General features: G+C 54.3%; 1 protein-coding gene across 8 annotated transcripts in view; it reads left to right on the plus strand.

The window, feature by feature from the left end:
- Window positions 1-23,200, plus strand: part of LOC122924278 (microtubule-associated serine/threonine-protein kinase 2-like) — a 103,270-nt gene extending 80,070 nt beyond the window's left edge. For 6 of the 8 annotated variants that reach the window (XM_044275222.1, XM_044275226.1, XM_044275227.1 and 3 more), the window contains 19 exons: window positions 6,910-7,011; window positions 12,650-12,782; window positions 12,912-12,976; window positions 13,044-13,132; window positions 13,208-13,416; window positions 13,527-13,665; window positions 13,863-13,995; window positions 14,073-14,238; window positions 14,829-14,930; window positions 15,005-15,127; window positions 15,472-15,581; window positions 15,767-15,918; window positions 16,059-16,360; window positions 16,454-16,651; window positions 16,731-16,957; window positions 17,036-17,158; window positions 17,565-17,701; window positions 17,796-17,983; window positions 20,009-23,200. In XM_044275222.1, coding sequence (XP_044131157.1) covers window positions 6,910-7,011; window positions 12,650-12,782; window positions 12,912-12,976; window positions 13,044-13,132; window positions 13,208-13,416; window positions 13,527-13,665; window positions 13,863-13,995; window positions 14,073-14,238; window positions 14,829-14,930; window positions 15,005-15,127; window positions 15,472-15,581; window positions 15,767-15,918; window positions 16,059-16,360; window positions 16,454-16,651; window positions 16,731-16,957; window positions 17,036-17,158; window positions 17,565-17,701; window positions 17,796-17,983; window positions 20,009-22,149 — 4,839 coding nt within the window. In that variant the 3' untranslated portion in view covers window positions 22,150-23,200. The remainder of the gene's footprint in view (window positions 1-6,909; window positions 7,012-12,649; window positions 12,783-12,911; window positions 12,977-13,043; window positions 13,133-13,207; window positions 13,417-13,526; window positions 13,666-13,862; window positions 13,996-14,072; window positions 14,239-14,828; window positions 14,931-15,004; window positions 15,128-15,471; window positions 15,582-15,766; window positions 15,919-16,058; window positions 16,361-16,453; window positions 16,652-16,730; window positions 16,958-17,035; window positions 17,159-17,564; window positions 17,702-17,795; window positions 17,984-20,008) is intronic. The other 2 variants (XM_044275223.1, XM_044275224.1) reach the window with 2 other exon arrangements.
- The last annotated feature ends 1,312 nt before the right edge of the window (window positions 23,201-24,512 follow it).

Raw genomic sequence — 24,512 nt, forward strand, 5'->3', positions numbered from 1 at the left:
TGTGGACCGTGGGACTGAGGAGGTGGCGGGACTGTGGACCCGTGGGACTGAGGAGGGGCGGGATCTGTGGACCCGTGGGACTGAGGAGGGGCGGGACTGTGGACCCGTGGGACTGAGGAGGTGGCGGGACTGTGGACCCGTGGGACTGAGGAGGTGGCGGGACTGTGGACCCGTGGCTGAGGAGGGGCGGGACTGTGGGACTGAGGAGGGGCGGACTGTGGACCCGTGGGACTGAGGAGGGGCGGACTGGTGGACCCGTGACTGAGGAGGTGGCGGGACTGTGGGACTGAGGAGGGGGGGACTGGTGGGACTGAGGAGGGGCGGGACTGTGGGACTGAGGAGGGGCGGGACGTGGGACTGAGGAGGGGCGGGACTGTGGGACTGAGGAGGGGCGGGACTGTGGGACTGAGGAGGGGCGGGACTGTGGGACTGAGGAGGGGCGGGACTGTGGGACTAGGAGGGCGGACTGTGGACTGAGGAGGGGCGGGACTGTTGGGACTGAGGTGGGCGGGACTGTGGGACTGAGGAGGGGCGGACTGTGGGACTGAGGAGGGGCGGGACTGTGGGACTGAGGAGGGCGGGACTGTGGGACTGGGAGGGGCGTGCTGGTGGACCCGTGGGACTGAGGAGGGGCGGGACTGTGGACCCGTGGGACTGAGGAGGGGCGGGACTGTGGACCCGTGGGACTGAGGAGGGGCGGGACTGTGGACCCGTGGGACCTGAGAGGGGCGGGACTGTGACCCTGGGACTGAGAGGGGCGGGACGTGGGGCGGGACTGTGACCCGTGGGACTGAGGAGGGGCGGGACTGTGGACCCGTGGGACTGAGGAGGGGCGGGACTGTGGACCCGTGGGACTGAGGAGGGGCGGGACTGTGGACCCGTAGGGACTGAGGAGGGGCGGGACTGTGGACCCGTGGGACTGAGGAGGTGGCGGGACTGTGGACCCGTGGGACTGAGGAGGTGCGGGACTGTGGACCCGTGGGACTGAGGGGGCGGGACTGTGGACCCGTGGGACTGAGGAGGGGCGGGACTGTGGACCCGTGGGACTGAGGATGGCGGACTGTGGGACTGAGGAGGGGCGGGACTGTGGGACTGAGGAGGGGCGGGACTGTGGGACTGAGGAGGGGCGGGACTGTGGGACTGAGGAGGGGCGGGACTGTGGGACTGAGGAGGGGGGGCTGTGGGACGAGGAGGGGCCGGGACTGTGGGACTGAGGAGGGGCGGGACTGTGGGACTGAGGAGGGGCGGGACTTGTGGGACGGCGGACTGTGGGACTGAGGAGGGGCGGGACTGTGGGGACTGAGGAGGGGGGGACTGTTGGGACTGAGGAGGGGCGGGACTGTGGACTGAGGAGGGGCGGGACTGTGGGACTGAGGAGGGGCGGGACTGTGACCCGGTGGGACTGGAGGAGGGGCGGGACTGTGGACCCGTGGGACTGAGGAGGGGCGGGACTGTGGGACTGAGGAGGGGCGGGACTGTGGGACTGAGGAGGGGCGGGACTGTGGGACTGAGGAGGGGCGGGACTGTGGGACTGAGGAGGGCGGGACTGTGGGACTGGGAGGGGCGGGACTGTGGGACTGAGGAGGGGCGGGACTGTGGAGGGGCGGGACTGTGGGACTGAGGGAGGGCGGGGACTGTGGGACTGAGGAGGGGCGGGACTGTGGGACTGAGGAGGCGGGACTGTGGGACTGAGGAGGGCGGGACTGTGGGACTGAGGAGGGGCGGGACTGTGGGCTGAGGAGGGCGGACTGTGGGACTGAGGAGGGGCGGGACTGTGGGACTGAGGAGGGGCGGGACTGTGGGACTGAGGAGGGGCGGGACTGTGGGACTGAGGAGGGCGGGACTGTGGGACTGAGGAGGGGCGGCTGTGGACTGAGGAGGGGCGGACTGTGGGACTGGAGGGCGGGACTGTGGGACTGAGGAGGGGGGACTGTGGACCCGTGGACTGTGGAGGGCGGGACTGTGGACCCGTGGGACTGTGGAGGGGCGGGACGTGGAGGGGCGGGACTGTGGACCGGGACTGTGGAGGGGCGGACTGTGGACCCGTGGACTGTGGAGCGGGACTGTGACCCGTGGGACTGAGGGGGGGGGGGCGGGACTGTGGACCCGTGGGACGTGGACCCGTGGGCTGAGGGGGTGGGGGCGGGACTGTGGACCCGTGGGACTGAGGGGGGGGGCGGGACTGTGGACCCGTGGGACTGAGGGGGGGCGGGGCTGCGGGACTGTGGACCCGTGGGACTGAGGGGGGGCGGGGCTGCGGAGCCGTCGGTGATCTCCCGGTTTGTTTCCCAGTGTAGACAATGGTGGCCGATGTGACCTCACTCCCATGAGTCCTTCAAACACTCTTCTGACTCTTCATTCTTTGTAGCAGTGACAGTCGGCACAGTGGGGTCTCTGGGAGGGTCACCGTAGTACAGTGCACGTGACATCCATAAGTTCGGGTCTGGGGGTCCGGGGAAGGTGCCGCGTGTATGCGGAGCGGCTGGGTCCGGGGAAGGTGCCGCGTGTATGCGGAGCGGCTGGGTCCGGGAAGGTAAGCGGTGTATGCGGAGCGGCTGGGTCAGGGGAAGGTGCCGCGTGTATGCGGAGCGCTGGGTCCGGGGAAGGTGCCGCGTGTATGCGGAGCGGCTGGGTCCCGGGGAAGGTGCCGCGTGTATGCGGAGCGGCTGGGTCCGGGGAAGGTGCCGCGTGTATGCGGAGCGGCTGGGTCCGGGGAAGGTGCCGCGTGTATGCGGAGCGGCTGGGTCCGGGGAAGGTGCCGCGTGTATGCGGAGCGGCTGGGTCCGGGGAAGGTGCCGCGTGTATGCGGAGCGGCTGGGTCCTGCGAGGTCTGACACACAACACGCCGTCTGTTTATGCCCAAACTGGACCGAGCAAAGGAGCGTGAGGAAAAGGTGCAGCATGTCCGCTCCGCAGAGACGGCAGCCCCTGCTACCTGCAGGCACGGCGGAGATGAATACTTATGCAATAAATGTAGTTACTTTACAGACATTTTGACATTTTGTATATAGATTTCTTCTTTTGGAGACGTCGGTGTCATAAGCCCTGACCGCTGCTCTGTACTGCACCGGGGTGTGAACACTTCTGCTCCGTGTGTCTGGCTGTATTCGCTCGCTGACGGTGTGTTATTGGCTGCACCGATCCCTGGAGGGCGGACGCTGACATTAATTTCATGGCCCAGTGGCTGCTGTTGGTGAGTGATGGGGCTCTCCGATGTGCAGGAATGGCAGGTGCTCTGCAGCCCCCTCCGCGCGGCGTGCCGTCACCAGGAATGGGTAATTAGATGACATGTACCAGGTCGTCACGTGTGGCGGCTGCTCGCTATATAAGGCTGAATTTGTGGAACCATCATAAACTAGTCGTTGTTGGAGGGTTGGCGCCAGCGGCTGGTCCTCTCCTGGAGCTGTGTCCTGAGGATGTTGGATCCACAGCGCTGCGCTCAGATCATGGCTGAGTGGCTTCTACAAGTTAGTCGTCTGGTGAGGGGGCAGGTGAGTGGCGGCATTATTAACTGCACGCTGCAGCGCTCTCCTGCTCCGTCCAGCTGCCGCACATTAAGGCTTCATTCTCATTTAGTATTTGGCTGTGGAACATGTGGTGCTCCAGGGTTCTGCTCCGCCATAGAAAGCCAGAATGCCTTACATTGTAGGGGGCACATGATTAACCAGGTGTGCCAGCCTGTGACTCCTTACATTGTCTATATGTACCTGTGTAGGGGGCACATGATTAACCAGGTGTGCCAGCCTGTGACTCCTTACATTGTCTATATATACCTGTGTGGGGGGCACATGATTAACCAGGTGTGCCAGCCTGTAACTCTTTACATTGTCTATATGTACCTGTGTAGGGGGCACATGATTAACCAGGTGTGCCAGCCTGTGACTCCTTAGGTTGTCTATATGTACCTGTGTAGGGGGCACATGATTAACCAGGTGTGCCAGCCTGTGACTCCTTACATTGTCTATATGTACCTGTGTAGGGGGCACATGATTAACCAGGTGTGCCAGCCTGTGACTCCTTAGGTTGTCTATATATACCTGTGTAGGGGGCACGTGATTAACCAGGTGTGCCAGCCTGTGACTCTTTACATGGTCTATCTGTACCTGTGTAGGGGGCACATGATTAACCAGGTGTGCCAGCCTGTAACTCTTTACATGGTCTATCTGTACCTGTGTAGGGGGCACATGATTAACCAGGTGTGCCAGCCTGTGACTCCTTAGGTTGTCTATATGTACCTGTGTAGGGGGCACATGATTAACCAGGTGTGCCAGCCTGTAACTCTTTACGTTGTCTATATGTACCTGTGTAGGGGGCACGTGATTAACCAGGTGTGCCAGCCTGTGACTCTTTACGTTGTCTATATATACCTGTGTAGGGGGCACATGATTAACCAGGTGTGCCAGCCTGTGACTCCTTAGGTTGTCTATATGTACCTGTGTAGGGGGCACGTGATTAACCAGGTGTGCCAGCCTGTGACTCTTTACGTTGTCTATATATACCTGTGTAGGGGGCACATGATTAACCAGGTGTGCCAGCCTGTAACTCTTTACATGGTCTATCTGTACCTGTGTAGGGGCACATGATTAACCAGGTGTGCCAGCCTGTAACTCTTTACATGGTCTATCTGTACCTGTGTAGGGGGCACATGATTAACCAGGTGTGCCAGCCTGTGACTCCTTAGGTTGTCTATATGTACCTGTGTAGGGGGCACGTGATTAACCAGGTGTGCCAGCCTGTGACTCTTTACGTTGTCTATATATACCTGTGTAGGGGGCACATGATTAACCAGGTGTGCCAGCCTGTGACTCCTTAGGTTGTCTATATGTACCTGTGTAGGGGGCACGTGATTAACCAGGTGTGCCAGCCTGTGACTCTTTACATTGTCTATCTGTACCTGTGTAGGGGGCACATGATTAACCAGGTGTGCCAGCCTGTAACTCCTTAGGTTGTCTATATGTACCTGTGTAGGGGGCACATGATTAAGCAGGTGTGCCAGCCTGTGACTCCTTACATTGTCTATATGTACCTGTGTAGGGGGCACATGATTAACCAGGTGTGCCAGCCTGTGACTCCTTAGGTTGTCTATATGTACCTGTGTAGGGGGCACATGATTAACCAGGTGTGCCAGCCTGTGACTCCTTACATTGTCTATATGTACCTGTGTAGGGGGCACATGATTAACCAGGTGTGCCAGCCTGTGACTCTTTACATTGTCTATATGTACCTGTGTAGGGGGCACATGATTAAGCAGGTGTGCCAGCCTGTGACTCTACATTGTCTATATGTACCTGTGTAGGGGGCACATGATTAACCAGGTGTGCCAGCCTGTGACTCTTTACATTGTCTATATGTACCCATGTAGGGGGCACATGATTAAGCAGGTGTGCCAGCCTGTGACTCCTTACATTGTCTATATGTACCCATGTAGGGGGCACGTGATTAAGCAGGTGTGCCAGCCTGTGACTCCTTAGGTTGTCTATATGTACCTGTGTAGGGGGCACGTGATTAAGCAGGTGTGCCAGCCTGTGACTCCTTAGGTTGTCTATATATACCTGTGTAGGGGGCACATGATTAACCAGGTGTGCCAGCCTGTGACTCCTTAGGTTGTCTATATGTACCTGTGTAGGGGGCACATGATTAACCAGGTGTGCCAGCCTGTGACTCCTTACATTGTCTATATGTACCTGTGTAGGGGGCACGTGATTAAGCAGGTGTGCCAGCCTGTGACTCCTTAGGTTGTCTATATGTACCTGTGTAGGGGGCACATGATTAACCAGGTGTGCCAGCCTGTGACTCCTTACATTGTCTCTGCGTCCTCCTGGGTTGGGGATAGGCGAATCGACTTTGGATGTTTCATATGAAGTTGATTGGCTCAGCCCTACTCATAATGTAAGTCGTTGAGTCCGTAAGCGCTCTATACGGACTCCCGGACGTCGTCTCATTATCGCTGCACTTCGGTTTCTCATGGATTCGCAGTTCGGCCGGAGACGCAGCTGCTAAATCCCAAGTGGCTCAGGAGCAAGTAATTATGCTGAAAAGGGAAATCTCAGCTGATGCGCTCCTGAAGCCGCCGCGCCTTCTGCACGTTAAATAAAGCTGTGCGGGATTAATGAGCCCTCTGATGGAATAGTGTGCCCGAGGCTGCACACGGGTCTCCCCGACTGCCTCCCCTGATGCCCTAATCATGGCGGCATTCACACTGTCCTGGAGAAAGCCTGTGAGGATTTTCATCCTCCTTTGTGTACAAAGTCCGCGGGGAGGGCTGGGACCAGGTTAGGACAGATGCAGAGTCCGCGGGGAGGGCTGGGACCAGGTTAGGACAGATGCAGAGTCCGCCGGGAGGACTGGGACCAGGTTAGGACAGATGCAGAGTCCGCGGGGAGGGCTGGGACCAGGTTAGGACAGATGCAGAGTCCGTGGGGAGGGCTGGGACCAGGTTAGGACAGATGCAGAGTCCGCCGGGAGGACTGGGACCAGGTTAGGACAGATGCAGAGTCCGCGGGGAGGGCTGGGACCAGGTTAGGACAGATGCAGAGTCCGTGGGGAGGGCTGGGACCAGGTTAGGACAGATGCAGAGTCCGCCGGGAGGGACTGGGACCAGGTTAGGACAGATGCAGAGTCCGCGGGGAGGGCTGGGACCAGGTTAGGACAGATGCAGAGTCCGCGGGGAGGGCTGGGACCAGGTTAGGACAGATGCAGAGTCCGCGGGGAGGACTGGGACCAGGTTAGGACAGATGCAGAGTCCGCGGGGAGGGCTGGGACCAGGTTTGGATGGGTATTAGGCCTGTAGAGAGGGCTGGGTCAGAGTGGGTACAGGGTCCGGAGGGAGGGCCCGGACTGAGTCAGGATGGGTAGGAGTCTGCAGGGCACCCGCTGCACAGACTTGTATTTCATGTTTGTATTTTACAGGCCCACGAGCGCTCGGAGAGTTCTGAGGTGGCATTTGTCACGCAGCTGGTGAAGAAGCTGATGATCATTATCGCCCGGCCGGCCCGGCTCCTCGAGTGTTTGGTAAGAGTGCGTGCACAGATCACAATGTCTGTAACATGGATCTTTCAGGCTAAATTTTTCCACAGAATTACCAAGGAAAGCAATGTATTCTGTCATTGCCCCCGCAGCCTCTGGTTTATACCTGACTCCTCTACAGACCACTGTGCCTCTGCCGCTCCTTCCAGCCCTTCACCACCAGACTCTGACCCCAACACTGCCGCTCCGTCCAGCCCTTCACCACCAGACTCTGACCCCAACACTGCCGCTCCTTCCAGCCCTTCACCACCAGACTCTGACCCCAACACTGCCGCTCCGTCCAGCCCTTCACCACCAGACTCTGACCCCAACACTGCCGCTCCGTCCAGCCCTTCACCACCAGACTCTGACCCCAACACTGCCGCTCCGTCCAGCCCTCCACCACCAGACTCTGACCCCAACACTGCTGCTCCTTCCAGTCCTCTGCAGACTGCCACATCTGACCCCAACACTGCCGCTCCGTCCAGCCCTCCACCACCAGACTCTGACCCCAACACTGCCACTCCGTCCAGCCCTCTGCAGACTGCTGCACCTCTGACCCAAACACTGCCGCTCCGTCCAGCCCTTCACCACCAGACTCTGACCCCCAACACTGCCGCTCCGTCCAGCCCTCCACCACCAGACTCTGACCCCAACACTGCCGCTCCGTCCAGCCCTTCACCACCAGACTCTGACCCCAACACTGCTGCTCCTTCCAGTCCTCTGCAGACTGCCACATCTGACCCCAACACTGCCGCTCCGTCCAGCCCTCCACCACCAGACTCTGACCCCAACACTGCCACTCCGTCCAGCCCTCTGCAGACTGCTGCACCTCTGACCCAAACACTGCCGCTCCGTCCAGCCCTCCACCACCAGACTCTGACCCCCAACACTGCCGCTCCGTCCAGCCCTCCACCACCAGACTCTGACCCCAACACTGCCGCTCCGTCCAGCCCTTCACCACCAGACTCTGACCCCAACACTGCCGCTCCGTCCAGCCCTTCACCACCAGACTCTGACCCCCAACACTGCCGCTCCGTCCAGCCCTCCACCACCAGACTCTGACCCCAACACTGCCGCTCCGTCCAGCCCTCCACCACCAGACTCTGACCCCAACACTGCCGCTCCGTCCAGCCCTTCACCACCAGACTCTGACCCCCAACACTGCCGCTCCGTCCAGCCCTCCACCACCAGACTCTGACCCCAACACTGCCGCTCCGTCCAGTCCTTCTTTACAGACCACTGCTCCTCTGACCATAAGGCCCCTTGCGCATGAACGTTGTGCATCCGTTCTGTGCCTTGCAGACCACAATTTGTGGTCCGGGACGGATCGAGACCTGTGTAACGGATCTCCTGGCACCCCGACTTGGTACCTCTGATGGATGCTCCTAGTGCTTTCTGAGAGCTCCAAGCACTCCACTTGACACCGTAATCACTGCAGACCCCACGAACCGCTGCAGCTTGGTTGGGGTCTCGCCACCTCCTTCCCACCCTGGACCTACTACAAGGCTCCAGTGGGTGACCCTCTCTTCCTTAAGAGAGCGATGTAGGAACAAGCTCTTAAAAGAGCTCAGGGATTATAGCCGGGGAGTATACAGCGTATACAGTTCTTCCAGCAAAGGACACTTCACCTGGGGACCTTGTGGAAGACTGAGACAGTTTTTACATTAGCCAATCACATACATTTATAGCCCCCCCCCCGCAAACACAATGGGCTAACTTAATCACTCACAAGCAGAAAACACACATTTTCCCCCAAAACGCCCCACATATCCCCATAAATTATACATCCCTGGATAACTCTGATCTGGGTGAACAATATATCCAAAAATCACCCGATCCGAGCAGGGGTTCCCGAATTCCATGGAAGTCACATTTGACCGACCGCAAGCATGGCTTTCCTGCCCAAAACAGTTCCACGGATTTAAGCTGTGCGGCCGGTCTGTCTTCTCCTTCATAGTCAGTATATGGGCCATAATCCTGAGGCAAGAGGCTGGCAAACGGCCCCTCCAAAACCCAGTGGCGAGGTTATTTCCACCACAGTCCGTGATCCGTCCGCAACGCAAAAAAAATAGAACAAGTTCTACTTTTTTGCGGTGCGGGGGCACTGACAAACACCACGGAAGCACTCCATAGTGATTCCGTGGGGGTTCGCATCCATGATGCGGAGTGCACATGGGCCGGTGCCCATTTATTGCGTACGCGCAGTACGGCCACGGGCACACAACGTTCGTGTGCAAGAGGCCTAACACTGCTGCTCCGTCCAGTCCTTCTATACAGACCGCTGCACCTCTGACCCTATCGCTGCCGCATCTATCTAGTCCTTCTGCAGTCTCTGACCTGAACACTGCCACTCTGTCCCGTACAGCGCACTTTTTTCCGTAATCTCGTTCCTCCCCCCAAACGATTGGGTCATTTTGTCATTGTTCCGCTCACTACAGAATCTCTGGCCTTGAGAGAAAAGGGAGTGGAGTCGGTGGAGCGTCCTCGCACCTGTCACTGTCGGCACCTGAGTAATGAACTGCGCAGCTGATTGTGACAGCTCAGAAAATGAGCCTGCTCATACAATAACATGGCTATGAACTGTGAAGAGCACATACAGCAAGTGTACACAGCCTACCTAACCCGTACTGTACCTGCTGTACCGCATAGAATTCCAGTGTACACGGCCTATATCGCCCTACCTGTACTACATAGATCTACAGTGTACACAGCCTATATCGCCCTACCTGTACTACATAATCTACAGGGTACACAGCCTATATCACCCTACCTGTACTACATATATCTACAGTGTACACAGCCTATATCGCCCTACCTGTGCTACATATATCTACAGTGTACACAGCCTATATCACCCTACCTGTACTACATAGATCTACAGGGTACACAGCCTACCTAACCCGTACTGTACCTGCTGTACCGCATAGAATTCCAGTGTACACGGCCTATATCGCCGTACCTGTACTACATATATCTACAGTGTACACAGCCTATATCGCCCTACCTGTACTACATAGATCTACAGTGTACACAGCCTATATCGCCCTACCTGTACTACATATATCTACAGTGTACACAGCCTATATCACCGTACCTGTACTACATAGATCTACAGTGTACACAGCCTACCTAACCCGTACTGTACCTGCTGTACCGCATAGAATTCCAGTGTACACGGCCTATATCGCCGTACCTGTACTACATATATCTACAGTGTACACAGCCTATATCGCCCTACCTGTACTACATAGATCTACAGTGTACACAGCCTATATCGCCCTACCTGTACTACATATATCTACAGTGTACACAGCCTATATCACCCTACCTGTACTACATAGATCTACAGTGTACACGGCCTATATCGCCCTACCTGTACTACATATATCTACAGTGTACACAGCCTATATCACCCTACCTGTACTACATAGATCTACAGTGTACACAGCCTATATCACCCTACCTGTACTACATAGATCTACAGTGTAGACAGCCTACCTAACCCGTACTGTACCTGCTGTACCGCATAGAATTCCAGTGTACACGGCCTATATCGCCGTACCTGTACTACATATATCTACAGTGTACACAGCCTACCTAACCCGTACTGTACCTGCTGTACCGCATAGAATTCCAGTGTACACGGCCTATATCGCCGTACCTGTACTACATATATCTACAGTGTACACAGCCTATATCACCATACCTGTACTACATATATCTACAGTGTACACAGCCTATATCACCATACCTGTACTACATATATCTACAGTGTACACAGCCTATATCACCCTACCTGTACTACATATATCTACAGTGTACACAGCCTATATCACCCTACCTGTACTACATATATCTACAGTGTACACAGCCTATATCACCATACCTGTACTACATATATCTACAGTGTACACAGCCTATATCACCCTACCTGTACTACATATATCTACAGTGTACACAGCCTATATCACCATACCTGTACTACATATATCTACAGTGTACACAGCCTATATCACCATACCTGTACTACATATATCTACAGTGTACACAGCCTATATCACCCTACCTGTACTACATATATCTACAGTGTACACAGCCTATATCACCCTACCTGTACTACATACATCTACAGTGTACACAGCCTATATCGCCCTACCTGTACTACATATATCTACAGTGTACACAGCCTATATCGCCCTACCTGTACTACATATATCTACAGTGTACACAGCCTATATCACCCTACCTGTACTACATAGATCTACAGTGTACACAGCCTATATCGCCGTACCTGTACTACATATATCTACAGTGTACACAGCCTATATCACCCTACCTGTACTACATATATCTACAGTGTACACAGCCTATATCACCCTACCTGTACTACATAGATCTACAGTGTACACAGCCTATATCGCCGTACCTGTACTACATATATCTACAGTGTACACAGCCTATATCACCCTACCTGTACTACATATATCTACAGTGTACACAGCCTATATCGCCCTACCTGTACTACATATATCTACAGTGTACACAGCCTATATCACCCTACCTGTACTACATATATCTACAGGGTACACAGCCTATATCACCCTACCTGTACTACATATATCCACAGTGTACACGGCCTATATCGCCCTACCTGTACTACATATATCTACAGTGTACACAGCCTATATCACCCTACCTGTACTACATATATCTACAGGGTACACAGCCTATATCACCCTACCTGTACTACATATATCTACAGGGTACACGGCCTATATCGCCCTACCTGTACTACATATATCCACAGTGTACACAGCCTATATCGCCCTACCTGTACTACATAATCTACAGGGTACACAGCCTATATCGCCCTACCTGTACTACATATATCTACAGTGTACACAGCCTATATCACCCTACCTGTACTACATAGATCTACAGTGTACACAGCCTATATCGCCGTACCTGTACTACATATATCTACAGTGTACACAGCCTATATCGCCCTACCTGTACTACATATATCTACAGTGTACACAGCCTATATCACCCTACCTGCTGTACTACATATATCTACAGTGTACACAGCCTATATCACCCTACCTGCTGTACTATATGGTAGTCACTTTGCTGTATAGGGGAAAGTGCAGAATTTGGACTGTGGCGCTCGGAGGGTTAAATGGAAGTGATGCTCATAGAATGAGAAGATTCTATCTGAAAGCTGCTTCTGTCCTCCACTCACAGCTGATCACTTCGTCACAGTGTAGTGGTGTAAGAAAGGTGATCAGGAGATTTAGGAAGTTCTGTGCTTATCTCGCAAGGTATGGTCTACATTGAAAGATTGTAACAAACCCTCAGCTGTTATATATATTTTTTTCTACTTGGTGGGTTTTAGCAATAGATGCTTTTGTTCAGTGAGAGAAAGCGGAGATCTTGAAAATGAGCGGGAGTCGGCCGACAAAGGGCACTTATTAATGAAGGCTGCACCTCTAAAGCGAGGGTTTTTTGCGCTTTTGTCGCTGGAGTCGGCAGTGAGAAGTGTTGAAGTTGTGGTCTTGCCAGAACCTGACTGGCACGACGGGGGCAGCCTGGTAGAGCTCTCGGTAGATGTCGGGTTCCATCATGTGTCTTCTGTCCCCAGGAATTTGACCCCGAGGAGTTCTACCATCTCCTGGAGGCTGCAGAAGGCCATGCTAAGGAAGGAGAAGGCATTAAGTCCGACATCCCCCGCTACATCATCAGCCAGTTGGGGCTCAATAGGGATCCCCTGGAGGGTGAGTGACTCCCTGGGGGCTGCACCTCCCACCCTGTGCCGTATGTCATGATCTGTGGGGTCGGTAATGTTCCCCTAATGGTTCTAGTTGTCGACAACATTGTGACGCCCTCTGATACTTCATTTTTAGAAATGGCCCAGCTGAACAGCTATGACAGCAGCGCGGACACCCCCGAGACGGACGACTCTGTGGAGGTAATCGCTCCCCATCCTTGTTTACCAGTGTTTAGGGGGCAGCCGATAAACCCCTCTGTATTTGTAGGGACGCAGCGCCGCTGTCATGCCAGCTAAGAAGGCGCCCTCAGAAGAAGAGTTTGAGAACATCAAGCTGATCAGCAATGGAGCCTACGGGTGAGTGTAGAGGCCAGAAGATGGATCGTGCCCACAGACGCTTAGAGCTGTAAATCCTTGCCATGTCTTCTCCAGGGCGGTTTATTTAGTCCGGCACAAGGAAACGCGGCAAAGGTTCGCAATTAAGAAGATCAATAAGCAGAACTTAATCTTGAGGAACCAGATCCAGCAGGCGTTTGTGGAGAGGGACATCCTCACCTTCGCTGAGAACCCTTTTGTGGTCAGCATGTTCTGCTCATTTGAGACCAAGCGCCACTTGTGCATGGTCATGGAGTATGTGGAAGGTGGGTGTTGTAGTCTCTGCTGTCATCCAGGGTGGTGTGTGGCTGCCCATACACTACACGGGGTATCGCCCTTAGCCGATCTCCACCTAATGACAAGCTCTCTCCCTCAGGCGGGGACTGTGCCACGCTCCTGAAGAATATTGGCGCTCTGCCTGTGGACATGGCACGCATGTACTTTGCAGAAACTGTCCTGGCGTTGGAATATCTCCACAATTATGGGATTGTCCATCGGGACCTGAAGCCAGACAAGTAGGTTCTTAAGGTTGTCGTAGTTTGTAGGGTGCCCCTGCGGGGTCCACAGAGGTGGGCTGCTCCTGCCTGACGTCAGTCCGGATCTTGGTCTCGCTCCTGCACCCCCGCTTATCTCCCGCCATCATGTGTGACTGAGCTGGGGGCATGGCGCTGTTGGGAGGACATTTTTTTTATAATTGCTTTCTTCTCTGCAGCCTCCTCATCACCTCGATGGGTCACATCAAGCTAACAGATTTTGGTCTCTCGAAGATTGGGCTGATGAGTCTGACCACTAATCTGTACGAGGGGCACATTGAGAAGGACACCCGCGAGTTTCTGGACAAGCAGGTGGGTAGAGCGGCGACCACGATTCTGACGTCCCTTCTTATGACTCGTGATGTGTGTTAAGCTTGTCTTCCTGGCAGGTGTGTGGTACCCCGGAGTACATCGCCCCCGAGGTCATCCTGAGACAAGGCTATGGGAAACCTGTGGACTGGTGGGCAATGGGCATCATTCTCTATGAGTTCTTGGTTGGCTGTGCCCCCTTCTTTGGAGATACCCCAGAAGAGCTGTTTGGTCAGGTGATCAGCGGTAAGTTGGGACGTAGCGGTCAGCCATAAAGTGACAAACTGTAAGGGACACTGCGGGAAAACTATTGTGTGAAGTAAACCCACAGCAACCAGTGCTCCTGCCATCCCGTGGAAGTGAACGGAGCGATGCAATGACAGCCCCTAGTCCTCAGGATGGGGGGGGTCACATGTCCTGTGGATATGAGGTACATAGATTTTGGGAGATGACCCCCTTAGTCATTGTACTTTGACAAGCTCTGCAACCACTTCAACATCTCCTCTTGCTGTCACAGAATGGAAAAATTTGTTTACATCTTGACTGGTGTGTTACAAGTGAGTGATCTGAAACGCTAGCGCAGGGGTCGGCCTCCTCTGGCACTCCAGCTGTTGTATAACCAGAACTCCCACCTGCACTCCCATAGAAGTGAATGGAGCATGCTGGGAATTGTAGTTTAACTACAACTGGCGTGCCAGATGTTACTGACCCGTGCACTAGTGAATCTGTGTCCGCTTCACATGATCCAGACGTCCCGGGCGTCCCTTACAGCAGACCGGTCATTTCCCCAGACCCATCCTGACTGACATGACTTTTCCCTTTTCTTCTGGCACCAGATGAGATTGCCTGGCCAGGCGGGGAGGAGGCTCTGCCAGCGGACACCCAGGATCTCATCTACAAGCTTCTCCGCCAGAACCCCCTGGAACGGATGGGAACGGGTGCGCATGCGTCTGCTCGTGTCTTATAAGAACTGCACGCATGGACCTGCTCTCTGACCGCTCACCTTTTACAGGAGGAGCGTACGAGGTCAAGCAGCATCTCTTCTTCAAGGATCTGGACTGGAATGGGCTGCTCCGGCAGAAGGCGGAATTCATTCCTCAGCTGGAATCTGAAGACGACACCAGTTACTTTGACAGTAAGACGAATGGTTGAGTTATAATAGTTCTGCATATTAACTGGAACTGACAAAGAGCATGGGAGTAATACCCCCATCAGGTGGAATGCCTGCCAAGCATGGGGACTGGGAAAGCACTGGTTCTGTGGGATCACATGATGCCTCTCAGCCAGTCCTGTGTCTGTCACATGATCTGGCTGAGAGGGGGTCATGTGATCTAACCATGTGACTCCATAGGAAGAGGACCTGCTTTCTTCATGTTCATAGTCTCTGGAGTCTGACCTGAGGTCCGTGTCCTCCACTGTGCTCCGCCATATTGTTGATCACATGTTATGAGGAAATCTGATTGGTGTTTCTTCCTGCAGCTCGCTCTGAGCGCTATCATCATGTGGACTCTGAGGAGGAGGATGATACCAATGATGAAGATTGTGTGGAGATCAGACAGTTCTCCTCCTGCTCCCCAAGATACAGCAAGGTACGTAAAGTGTCAAGATGAATAGTCTCCAAAGTCTAGCTAGCAGAACACGTTGGGAGTTGTTGTTCTCGACAGCTGTAGAGCCACAGGTTAGAGCTTGCTTGTGTATCTGAGGACATCTACATCCGTCCGTTTCGCTTCCCTCAGATCTGTTTTTACGTGACATGAGTTTCCTTCTCTGCCAGGTCTACAGCAGCATGGAGCGGCTGTCTATTCACGAGGAGAAGACCCCACCGCCCGCAAAGCGCAGTCTCAGTGACGAAAAGGATGACAAACTGGATGCCTTGGGAGGCCTGAAGAACCGGGACCGGAGCTGGGTGCTCGGATCTCCTGAAATGTAAGTGTCTGGTGGGGCGGATTATTCCGTTCAGCCCAGCTGTGAGCGTGTGGCTTCATGACGTGGACACCGCTCTCCTGATCACTTCTGAATATGGATGATTGCATTCTTCCAGCCATGACCGTAATTTCTTCATTCAGACTCCGCAAGCGCCTCTCTGCCTCGGAGTCCTCCCATACAGAGAGTGATTCCAGCCCCCCCCTCACGGTACGCAGGCGCTGCTCAGGTCTGGTGGACATGCCACGCTTTGCCATCTCCACAGAAGAGGAGCCACTGGCACAGAAGAAACTACTTCATCAGGAAAATTCATCCACGCCAACGTTATTTCGGGAAGGATCCGTTTTGCAGCCGGTGGAGAGGGAGCTGAAACTGGATGAAGAGTTAATGCCGACTACACCGTCATCCACCATCAGCAACACCAGCAGCTCCACCACATTGACTGGTAATTCTCGCAGCCCCGCTGCGCCCTCGCATGTATCTCCAGTAAGCTGTCTGTTCACACCTCTGGTACAGTGCCGTCTGCTTTGATCCACAGCTGGCAGCACAGTGTCCGATCATAGCGGCCACATCGCCTCCGACTTCAGCACTCCAAAAGCCATCAGTGATTTGGCGGTGAGGCGAGCCCGGCACCGGCTGCTTTCAGGGGACTCCATTGAAAAGCGCACTTCTCGACCGGTCAATAAAGTCATCAAGTCTGCCTCGGCCACGGCCCTGTCGCTGATGATCCCCTCTGGTATGGCGCAGATGTCTGTGTGCTTGCTTTACGTCTGGGGGCCATGCTGTGTTATTACCAGTGCGTTCACTCTCCACAGATCACCATGTGTGTTCCCCTCTGGTCAGCCCCATGTCTCCACACTCCATGTCCTCCAACCCATCATCCCGAGACTCCTCTCCGAGCAGAGACTTCTCCCCTGCCGTCTCCCACGTGAAGCCGCCAATCCTCATTCTCCGGGCAGGAAAGAAGTATGGGTTCACTCTGAGAGCCATTCGTGTGTACATGGGGGAGAGCGATGTCTACACGGTCCACCACATGGTCTGGGTAAGTCCTCGGCCTGACCTCTTGTATTCTCTATGGTCTGCAGAATGTTCACTCATAAACCTTGTCCCTGCTGCACAGCATGTAGAAGAGGATGGTCCTGCGCACGAGGCTGGCCTGCAGGAAGGCGACCTGATCACTCATGTCAATGGAGAGGCTGTCCATGGGCTGGTCCATACCGAGGTGGTGGAGCTGATCCTGAAGGTACCTGTTGAGGCGCACCTCCTTCTGATCGTTAACGCGCTCTCGCGGACTGGGCTTTGTAAAAATCCTTTGTCGTAAAAGTGTTTCCTGAGGGTGGTCTCCAGGACCCTCCCCCTTGTTCAGCCTCCTCCTGATTATTGAGGCCCCTCCCCCATGTCTTTCTCCCCTCAGTAGTAAATGATCAGTCAGCTTGTAACGTGTGCAGCTCTCCATGTACTCCCTCTCAAGAAGCAGAGCTGCAGTGTAAAGAATAGGGCAGTGGAAGAGCAATAGTCCTGGTGCGACAGAAGGTTGCAGTACATAGTGCTGCTCCGGACATCCCCTCTCTGTTTCTCTCTCGCCCTCCGGCAGTGCTCTGTGCGGTTTTCTTTTCTTCGTGGTGGGATGATGCATGTTTTCTTTACAGAGCGGGAATAAGGTCTCCATATCCACCACTCCTTTTGAAAACACTTCAATCAAAGTTGGGCCGGCGCGAAAAGCGAGTCACAAGTCGAAGATGGCGCGGCGCAACAAAAAGACCAAGACCAAAGACGGGCAGGAGAGGTAAGTAAAGGCATAAATCTGCCGTCCGTCCGTCACATCGCAGGAGCCAGTGATGGCCGTACGGGGGGTCCTGAAGTTTCTACTTGTCTCGCAGTAAGAAGAAGAGTTCATTGTTCCGGAAGATCACCAAACAAGCATCGCTCCTCCACACCAGCCGCAGCCTGTCCTCCCTCAACCGCTCCCTGTCGTCTGGTGAGAGTGTCCCGGGGTCTCCCCCCCACGTCTTGTCTCCCCGCTCTCCAACCCAGAGCTACAGGTCCACCCCAGAATCCGCACACTCAGGTGAGCTCCTCCGCATGTGCAGCCATCTTTACAAATGAGTGGTGTGCGAGTCTGAGGTGACTGCCTCCGACCTCACTGGTTACTGCCCCATAACGTCCCATGCACATTCTGAAAGTCCCCAATGCACAAGCAACATCCGTGTGACGGCCGCAGACGGATCCAGACCCTTTCATCTTGAATTGGTTAGTGATCCGTCCGCACTGCAAAAAAGGCACAGAGAACCCACAGGAAAGCGCTGCGTTGACACAGTGTGCACACAGCCAGTGCTCGTCTATTGCGGCCGCGTGGGCCGGGCAACTGCCGTGTGCATGAGGCCCAAAGGGGTATTGGTGCTGCAGCCATATTAGTGCCAAACCTCCACGCTTTATTTTAGAGGCTAGGGCCGGAGTCAGCAACCTTCAGCGCTCCAGCTGTAGTGAAACTACAATTCCCAGCATGCTCCATTTAATTGGGATGGGAGTTGTAGTTTCACAACTGTTGGATTGCTGAAGGTTGCCTACCCTGTTCTAGAGTTTAGGGGGATTTTTGCTGGAGGTGGGGGATCCATTGGGCTGGAGGTGAGGGAGGCTTCCACATCATAGACTAAATAAAGTCTTCTTCCTTCTCCCTTGCTGTAGCACTGTCCAGGGGTCTCCTTCTCCCTTGCTGTAGCGCTGTCCAGGGGTCTCCTTCTCCCTTGCTGTAGCACTGTCCAGGGGTCTCCTTCTCCCTTGCTGTAGCGCTGTCCAGGGGTCTCCTTCTCCCTTGCTGTAGCGCTGTCCAGGGGTCTCCTTCTCCCTTGCTGTAGCACTGTCCAGGGGTCTCCTTCTCCCTTGCTGTAGCGCTGTCCAGGGGTCTCCTTCTCCCTTGCTGTAGCGCTGTCCAGGGGTCTCCTTCTCCCTTGCTGTAGCGCTGTCCAGGGGTCTCCTTCTCCCTTGCTGTAGCGCTGTCCAGGGGTCTCCTTCTCCCTTGCTGTAGCGCTGTCCAGGGGTCTCCTTCTCCCTTGCTGTAGCGCTGTCCAGGGGTCTCCTTCTCCCTTGCTGTAGCGCTGTCCAGGGGTCTCCTTCTCCCTTGCTGTAGCGCTGTCCAGGGGTCTCCTTCTCCCTTGCTGTAGCGCTGTCCAGGGGTCTCCTTCTCCCTTGCTGTAGCGCTGTCCAGGGGTCTCCTTCTCCCTTGCTGTAGCGCTGTCCAGGGGTCTCCTTCTCCCTTGCTGTAGCGCTGTCCAGAGGTCTCCTTCTCCCTTGCTGTAGCGCTGTCCAGGGGTCTCCTTCTCCCTTGCTGTAGCGCTGTCCAGGGGTCTCCTTCTCCCTTGCTGTAGCGCTGTCCAGGGGTCTCCTTCTCCCTTGCTGTAGCGCTGTCCAGGGGTCTCCTTCTCCCTTGCTGTAGCGCTGTCCAGAGGTCTCCTTCTCCCTTGCTGTAGCGCTGTCCAGGGGTCTCCTTCTCCCTTGCTGTAGCGCTGTCCAATCACAGTGCAGAGCGTCAAAGCCAGGGAGAAAGAACCTCTTGATGGGTCCCATCACAGTGCCCCACCACCCCCTTGCTGGTGTCGGAGTGGACGGGGAGCTCTGCCAGCTATGTCTCTCTCGCCTCATGGTCGGGTCTTGGGCTTCCTTATCTTGGCCATGGGCCTGTGCACTGAACACCTGGTACTTCTGGGGAGGCTGCAGTGGAATGACAGCTCTGGAGGAGAATGCCTTCCTGGTCACTTCATTCTTCTCTTTCCCTCGTTTCTATTGACCCTGTAATATTTGATGGTTCTGTGGTCACTCCCCAATATCTTAGCATTTGCAAGAGCACTGTTCCCTCTGACTTTTTTTGGCCCGTTTTGCCGGTGGAAAGCAAGCTGCCTAGTAATTCTGCACGCCTTGATTTAGGGTCCTGGTCACCTTAGGCCGCAGCCCTCATTACACATCACCTCATGTTTATACTGCTTGGAGTTAGAAAATATGAAGAGATGTTAAAAATACTCGCCTGCCTAACAGTTGTACACAGTGTAGTGTTCCTCTCCCAGTATAACACTCACTTTTTTTTTTTCTTTTTTTCCAGTTGGTGGAAATTCTTCCCAGAGCAGCTCTCCGAGCTCCAGTGTGCCCAACTCCCCCGCCAGCTCGGCTCATATCCGGCCCAGCTCTCTGCATGGGCTGGCACCAAAGCTTCAGCGGCAGTACCGCTCTCCGAGGAGGAAGTCTGCCGGTAATATACCACTCTCCCCTCTGGCACATGCACCTTCACCTACGTCCCAGTCCACGTCACCTCAGCGCTCGCCCTCCCCATTACCCGGACACGGCCTCGGCAGCTGTAACATCCTTCAGTCCTTTCCAGTTAAACTGCATTCATCACCACCACTTTCACGACAGATCTCCCGACCAAAGAGCACAGAACCTCCCCGGTCTCCGCTGCTGAAGAGGGTCCAGTCTGCAGAGAAGCTGTCCAGCTCTTTGTCATCGGAGAAGAAGCTGCCTTCCTCTCGTAAGCACAGCCTGGACATCTCCCACTCAGACTTCAAGAAGGAGCTGATCCAGAGAGACCTGCAGTGTTTACCGGAGTCCCTGAGCGAGAGTGTCGGGGGGAAGGTCGGACTTGCAGAAAAGGGAACTTTGCAGAAACCTTCTCGGAAACTTGGTGCCATCCGGCATGACAGGGTGGAGAGGCGCGAGTCTCTGCAGAAACAGGAGGCCATCCGAGAAGTGGATTCTTCTGAGGATGAAACCGATGATGGCTCCGAGGACAGTCAGGAAGGAAGGAGACCGGACAGGTCTAAGTTCAGAAGGGACCAGGATTCTGGTTCTGGTTTTAGTGACGAGAAAGACTCTTTCCAGGCACGACCCAAGAGCAGGAGTGATGATGATTATTCCTTCCTGCCCCTCATCTCCAGGAGTCGAAGTGAACCCAAAGCACCCTGTGTGCCCATCCCTGACTCCGCCTCCAGTAAATTTACATCCCGTGCACTTGTCCCAGACCCCGCCTCCAGTCAGTTATCATGTGTGCCCACCCCTGACTCCGCCTCCAGTAAGTTTACATCCTGTGCACTTGTCCCAGACCCCGCCTCCAGTAATTTTACATCCTGTACACTTGTTCCAGACCCCGCCTCCAGTGAATTATCCTCCTGTATGCCTGCCTCTGACTCCGCCTCCAGTAAATTTACATCCTGTGCACTCTCTCCTGACTCTGCCTCCTGTAGGTCTAGAACACTCTCTCACACTTACTTTGAATCTGCTGCCCACCTCCAAACACTAAAGCACAATCCCAACGTGAAAAGTGAAGGAGCCGAGCCTCCCACTAAACCTGCCCTGGCACTGAGCCAAGAGAAAAGCCAGGAAAGCACCAGTGAACAGCCTGGTGATGCCAAGCCTGGGACCAGCTGCCACCTATCCAGTGCAGAAAGTTTAGAGGTGCTGCGATCTACTCGCCACTCCCCACCACAGCCAGCACTTTGTCCTGTAGCTGCTCCAGATGCCGACGTGCACAATAACTCTGCGGTCAGCGACCACGCACCATGCACTTTAGCTGCTCGTCCTAATGGCAGCGCACCTGCCGGCTCCTCCAAAGGGCTCAGTGAAGAAGCTGCCGGCTCCTCCAAAGGGCTCAGTGAAGAAGCTGCCGGCTCCTCCAAAGGGCTCAGTGAAGAAGCTGCCGGCTCCTCCAAAGGGCTCAGTGAAGAAGCTGCCGGCTCCTCCAAAGGGCTCAGTGAAGAAGCTGCCACCTCCCCCAAAGGGCTCAGTGAAGAAGCTGCCACCTCCCCCAAAGGGCTCAGTGAAGAAGCTGCCACCTCCCCCAAAGGGCTCAGTGAAGAAGCTGCCGGCTCCTCTCACCCCAGCAGAGTCGCCAAAAGTGTCTTGGGGCCAGTAAAGCTACACATACCTGGAACAAAGGAAAGTGGAGATGTTCGTGCAAGGCAGAAGAGGCCTGAGATTTTCCGCTCTGAGTCCATGCAGGAGAACATGAGGTCGGTTTGTGCAGAGGGAACGTTCCGGACATGCTCATCCCTGAATGAGTGTACCATGGCTGCCGTGTCCCAGAACAAAGACTGTCCTCCCCCTGCCAGAAGCCCGTTCCAGGGCCACAGTCAGCCAGCAGCCTGCTCTCAGTCTGTCAGCAGCGGGCTGAGCAAAGAGGGGAGTGAGGCCCAGAGAAGAAGCCCCCCGAACTGTCCACCCTTGCATACAGACTCTCTGAGGAGAACATAGCATGAGGACTCCCGGACTCTCTCGACTTCCGGTCAGACTTCTCTTGGGACCTTTCTTTTCCTGTTTCCAGGATCATTTGCCTCAATTCTCCCTGTTTACAGCTCTGACCTGCTGCTTGTAGAGATGCAGGGTACGGAGCAGCGGCCCCTGTGTCCGGGCCACCTGTAGCAGAACATTTCACAACTTCTTGCAATTTTTTTTTTTCTTTTCCAAAGAAGGCATAACTCGGTGTTTACTGCCACAGGGCGATCAGGGTCCGAGTCCCCTGAGGTTTGGTGTAGATTTAGGGCGATGTACGTACCCCAGCTCCCTGTGAGGACCACAGCGGGTTTGGGTTCAGCATTTCTAGGTAGAACATGTTCATAGATTTATTGTCCGGAGAACCCCGATTTGTTGTGAATGCAAGGACTGGCGACACGTTCCAGGGCTCAGCTCTAGGGTGCCCTCTTATGGTTCAGTGTGGTCACCAGAGCCTGGCCTCATTTTTAAGGTTTTAATATATAAGGTACTCTCCAATTTAATAGTGACGATCGCTGCTCCTTGTGTGAGGTCTCATTACCCCGGGAGCTTGCTGATAAAGGTCTTAGAATCTATTCATGTGCATAGTACCTAACCTGTTTGCTGTGTTTGTGTTCAGACCCTTCACCGGAGAGCGGGACGCTGCACTGTTCCATCTCTGTCCTCCGCCATTTAATGTTTACAGCATGTGGATGAGACTGGTCTGGAGCTGAGGCACCGAAAACCACTCAGGCTATGCTAAGGCAATAAAGGTCCACCGCTTCATGGGCCTCCTCCGGGTGTCGCATCGTTTTCTCCCTCATCTATCTGGACGTTTGTTAGTTCTCATTCACTTATCTGTTAATGGCCAAGACCAGGGAGATGGTGGAATGAGGTCCTAGCACCCCCAGTTACAGCCCCCACAAGAGATGTGGAACCTGAGAAAGACCCAAGATGAACTTATTTTGAGGGGGATTCTGTGGAGGAAGCGTCATGTCCGGCCTCTGGTGGTCGCCTCTATTTACAGCAGCCAATAAACTGATTTTTGCCTCTGCTCTCTGTCTGACCTTATTACATTGGCATCGGCCATATCTGTAGTCCTGGCAGATATGATGAATCCCCACAATTGCACCTTCTGACTGAGGATAGAATATGAAGGATATTTATCGCCAATCCTCTTCTGTCCCTCCCCTCAGTCAGAAATACCGAAAGCCAATAATCATCCCTCCTGCAACTCTGATAAAGCCTCCCCTTTACTCATGACTGCAGGGATGGGTATGTGTGCAGACAGCCTATCACACTCCTTATATACCCACCGAGGGATATGTGTGCAGACAGCCTATCACACCCCGTATATACCACCGAGGGATATGTGTGCAGACAGCCTATCACACCCCGTATATACCACCGAGGGATATGTGTGCAGACAGCCTATCACACCCCGTATATACCACCGAGGGATATGTGTGCAGACAGCCTATCACACCCCGTATATACCACCGAGGGATATGTGTGCAGACAGCCTATCACACCCCGTATATACCACCGAGGGATATGTGTGCAGACAGCCTATCACACCTTATATACCACCGAGGGATATGTGTGCAGACAGCCTATCACACCCCTTATATACCACCGAGGGATATGTGTGCAGACAGCCTATCACACCCCGTATATACCCACCGAGGGATATGTGTGCAGACAGCCTATCACACCCCGTATATACCACCGAGGGATATGTGTGCAGACAGCCTATCACACCTTATATACCACCGAGGGATATGTGTGCAGACAGCCTATCACACCCCGTATATACCCACCGAGGGATATGTGTGCAGACAGCCTATCACACCCCGTATATACCACCGAGGGATATGTGTGCAGACAGCCTATCACACCTTATATACCACCGAGGGATATGTGTGCAGACAGCCTATCACACCTTATATACCACCGAGGGATATGTGTACAGACAGCCTATCACACCTTATATACCACCGAGGGATATGTGTACAGACAGCCTATCACACCCCGTATATACCACCGAGGGATATGTGTGCAGACAGCCTATCACACCCCGTATATACCACCGAGGGATATGTGTGCAGACAGCCTATCACACCTTATATACCACCGAGGGATATGTGTACAGACAGCCTATCACACCCCGTATATACCACCGAGGGATATGTGTACAGACAGCCTATCACACCCCATATATACAGGTCCTTCTAAAAAAATTAGCATATTGTGATAAAGTTCATTATTTTCTGTAATGTGCTGATAAACATTAGACTTTCATATATTTTAGATTCATTACACACAACTGAAGGAGTTCAAGCCTTTTATTGTTTTAATATTGATGA

This window comes from Bufo gargarizans, unplaced genomic scaffold (genome assembly GCF_014858855.1).
Source record: "Bufo gargarizans isolate SCDJY-AF-19 unplaced genomic scaffold, ASM1485885v1 original_scaffold_986_pilon, whole genome shotgun sequence".
Classification (NCBI taxonomy): domain Eukaryota; kingdom Metazoa; phylum Chordata; class Amphibia; order Anura; family Bufonidae; genus Bufo; species Bufo gargarizans.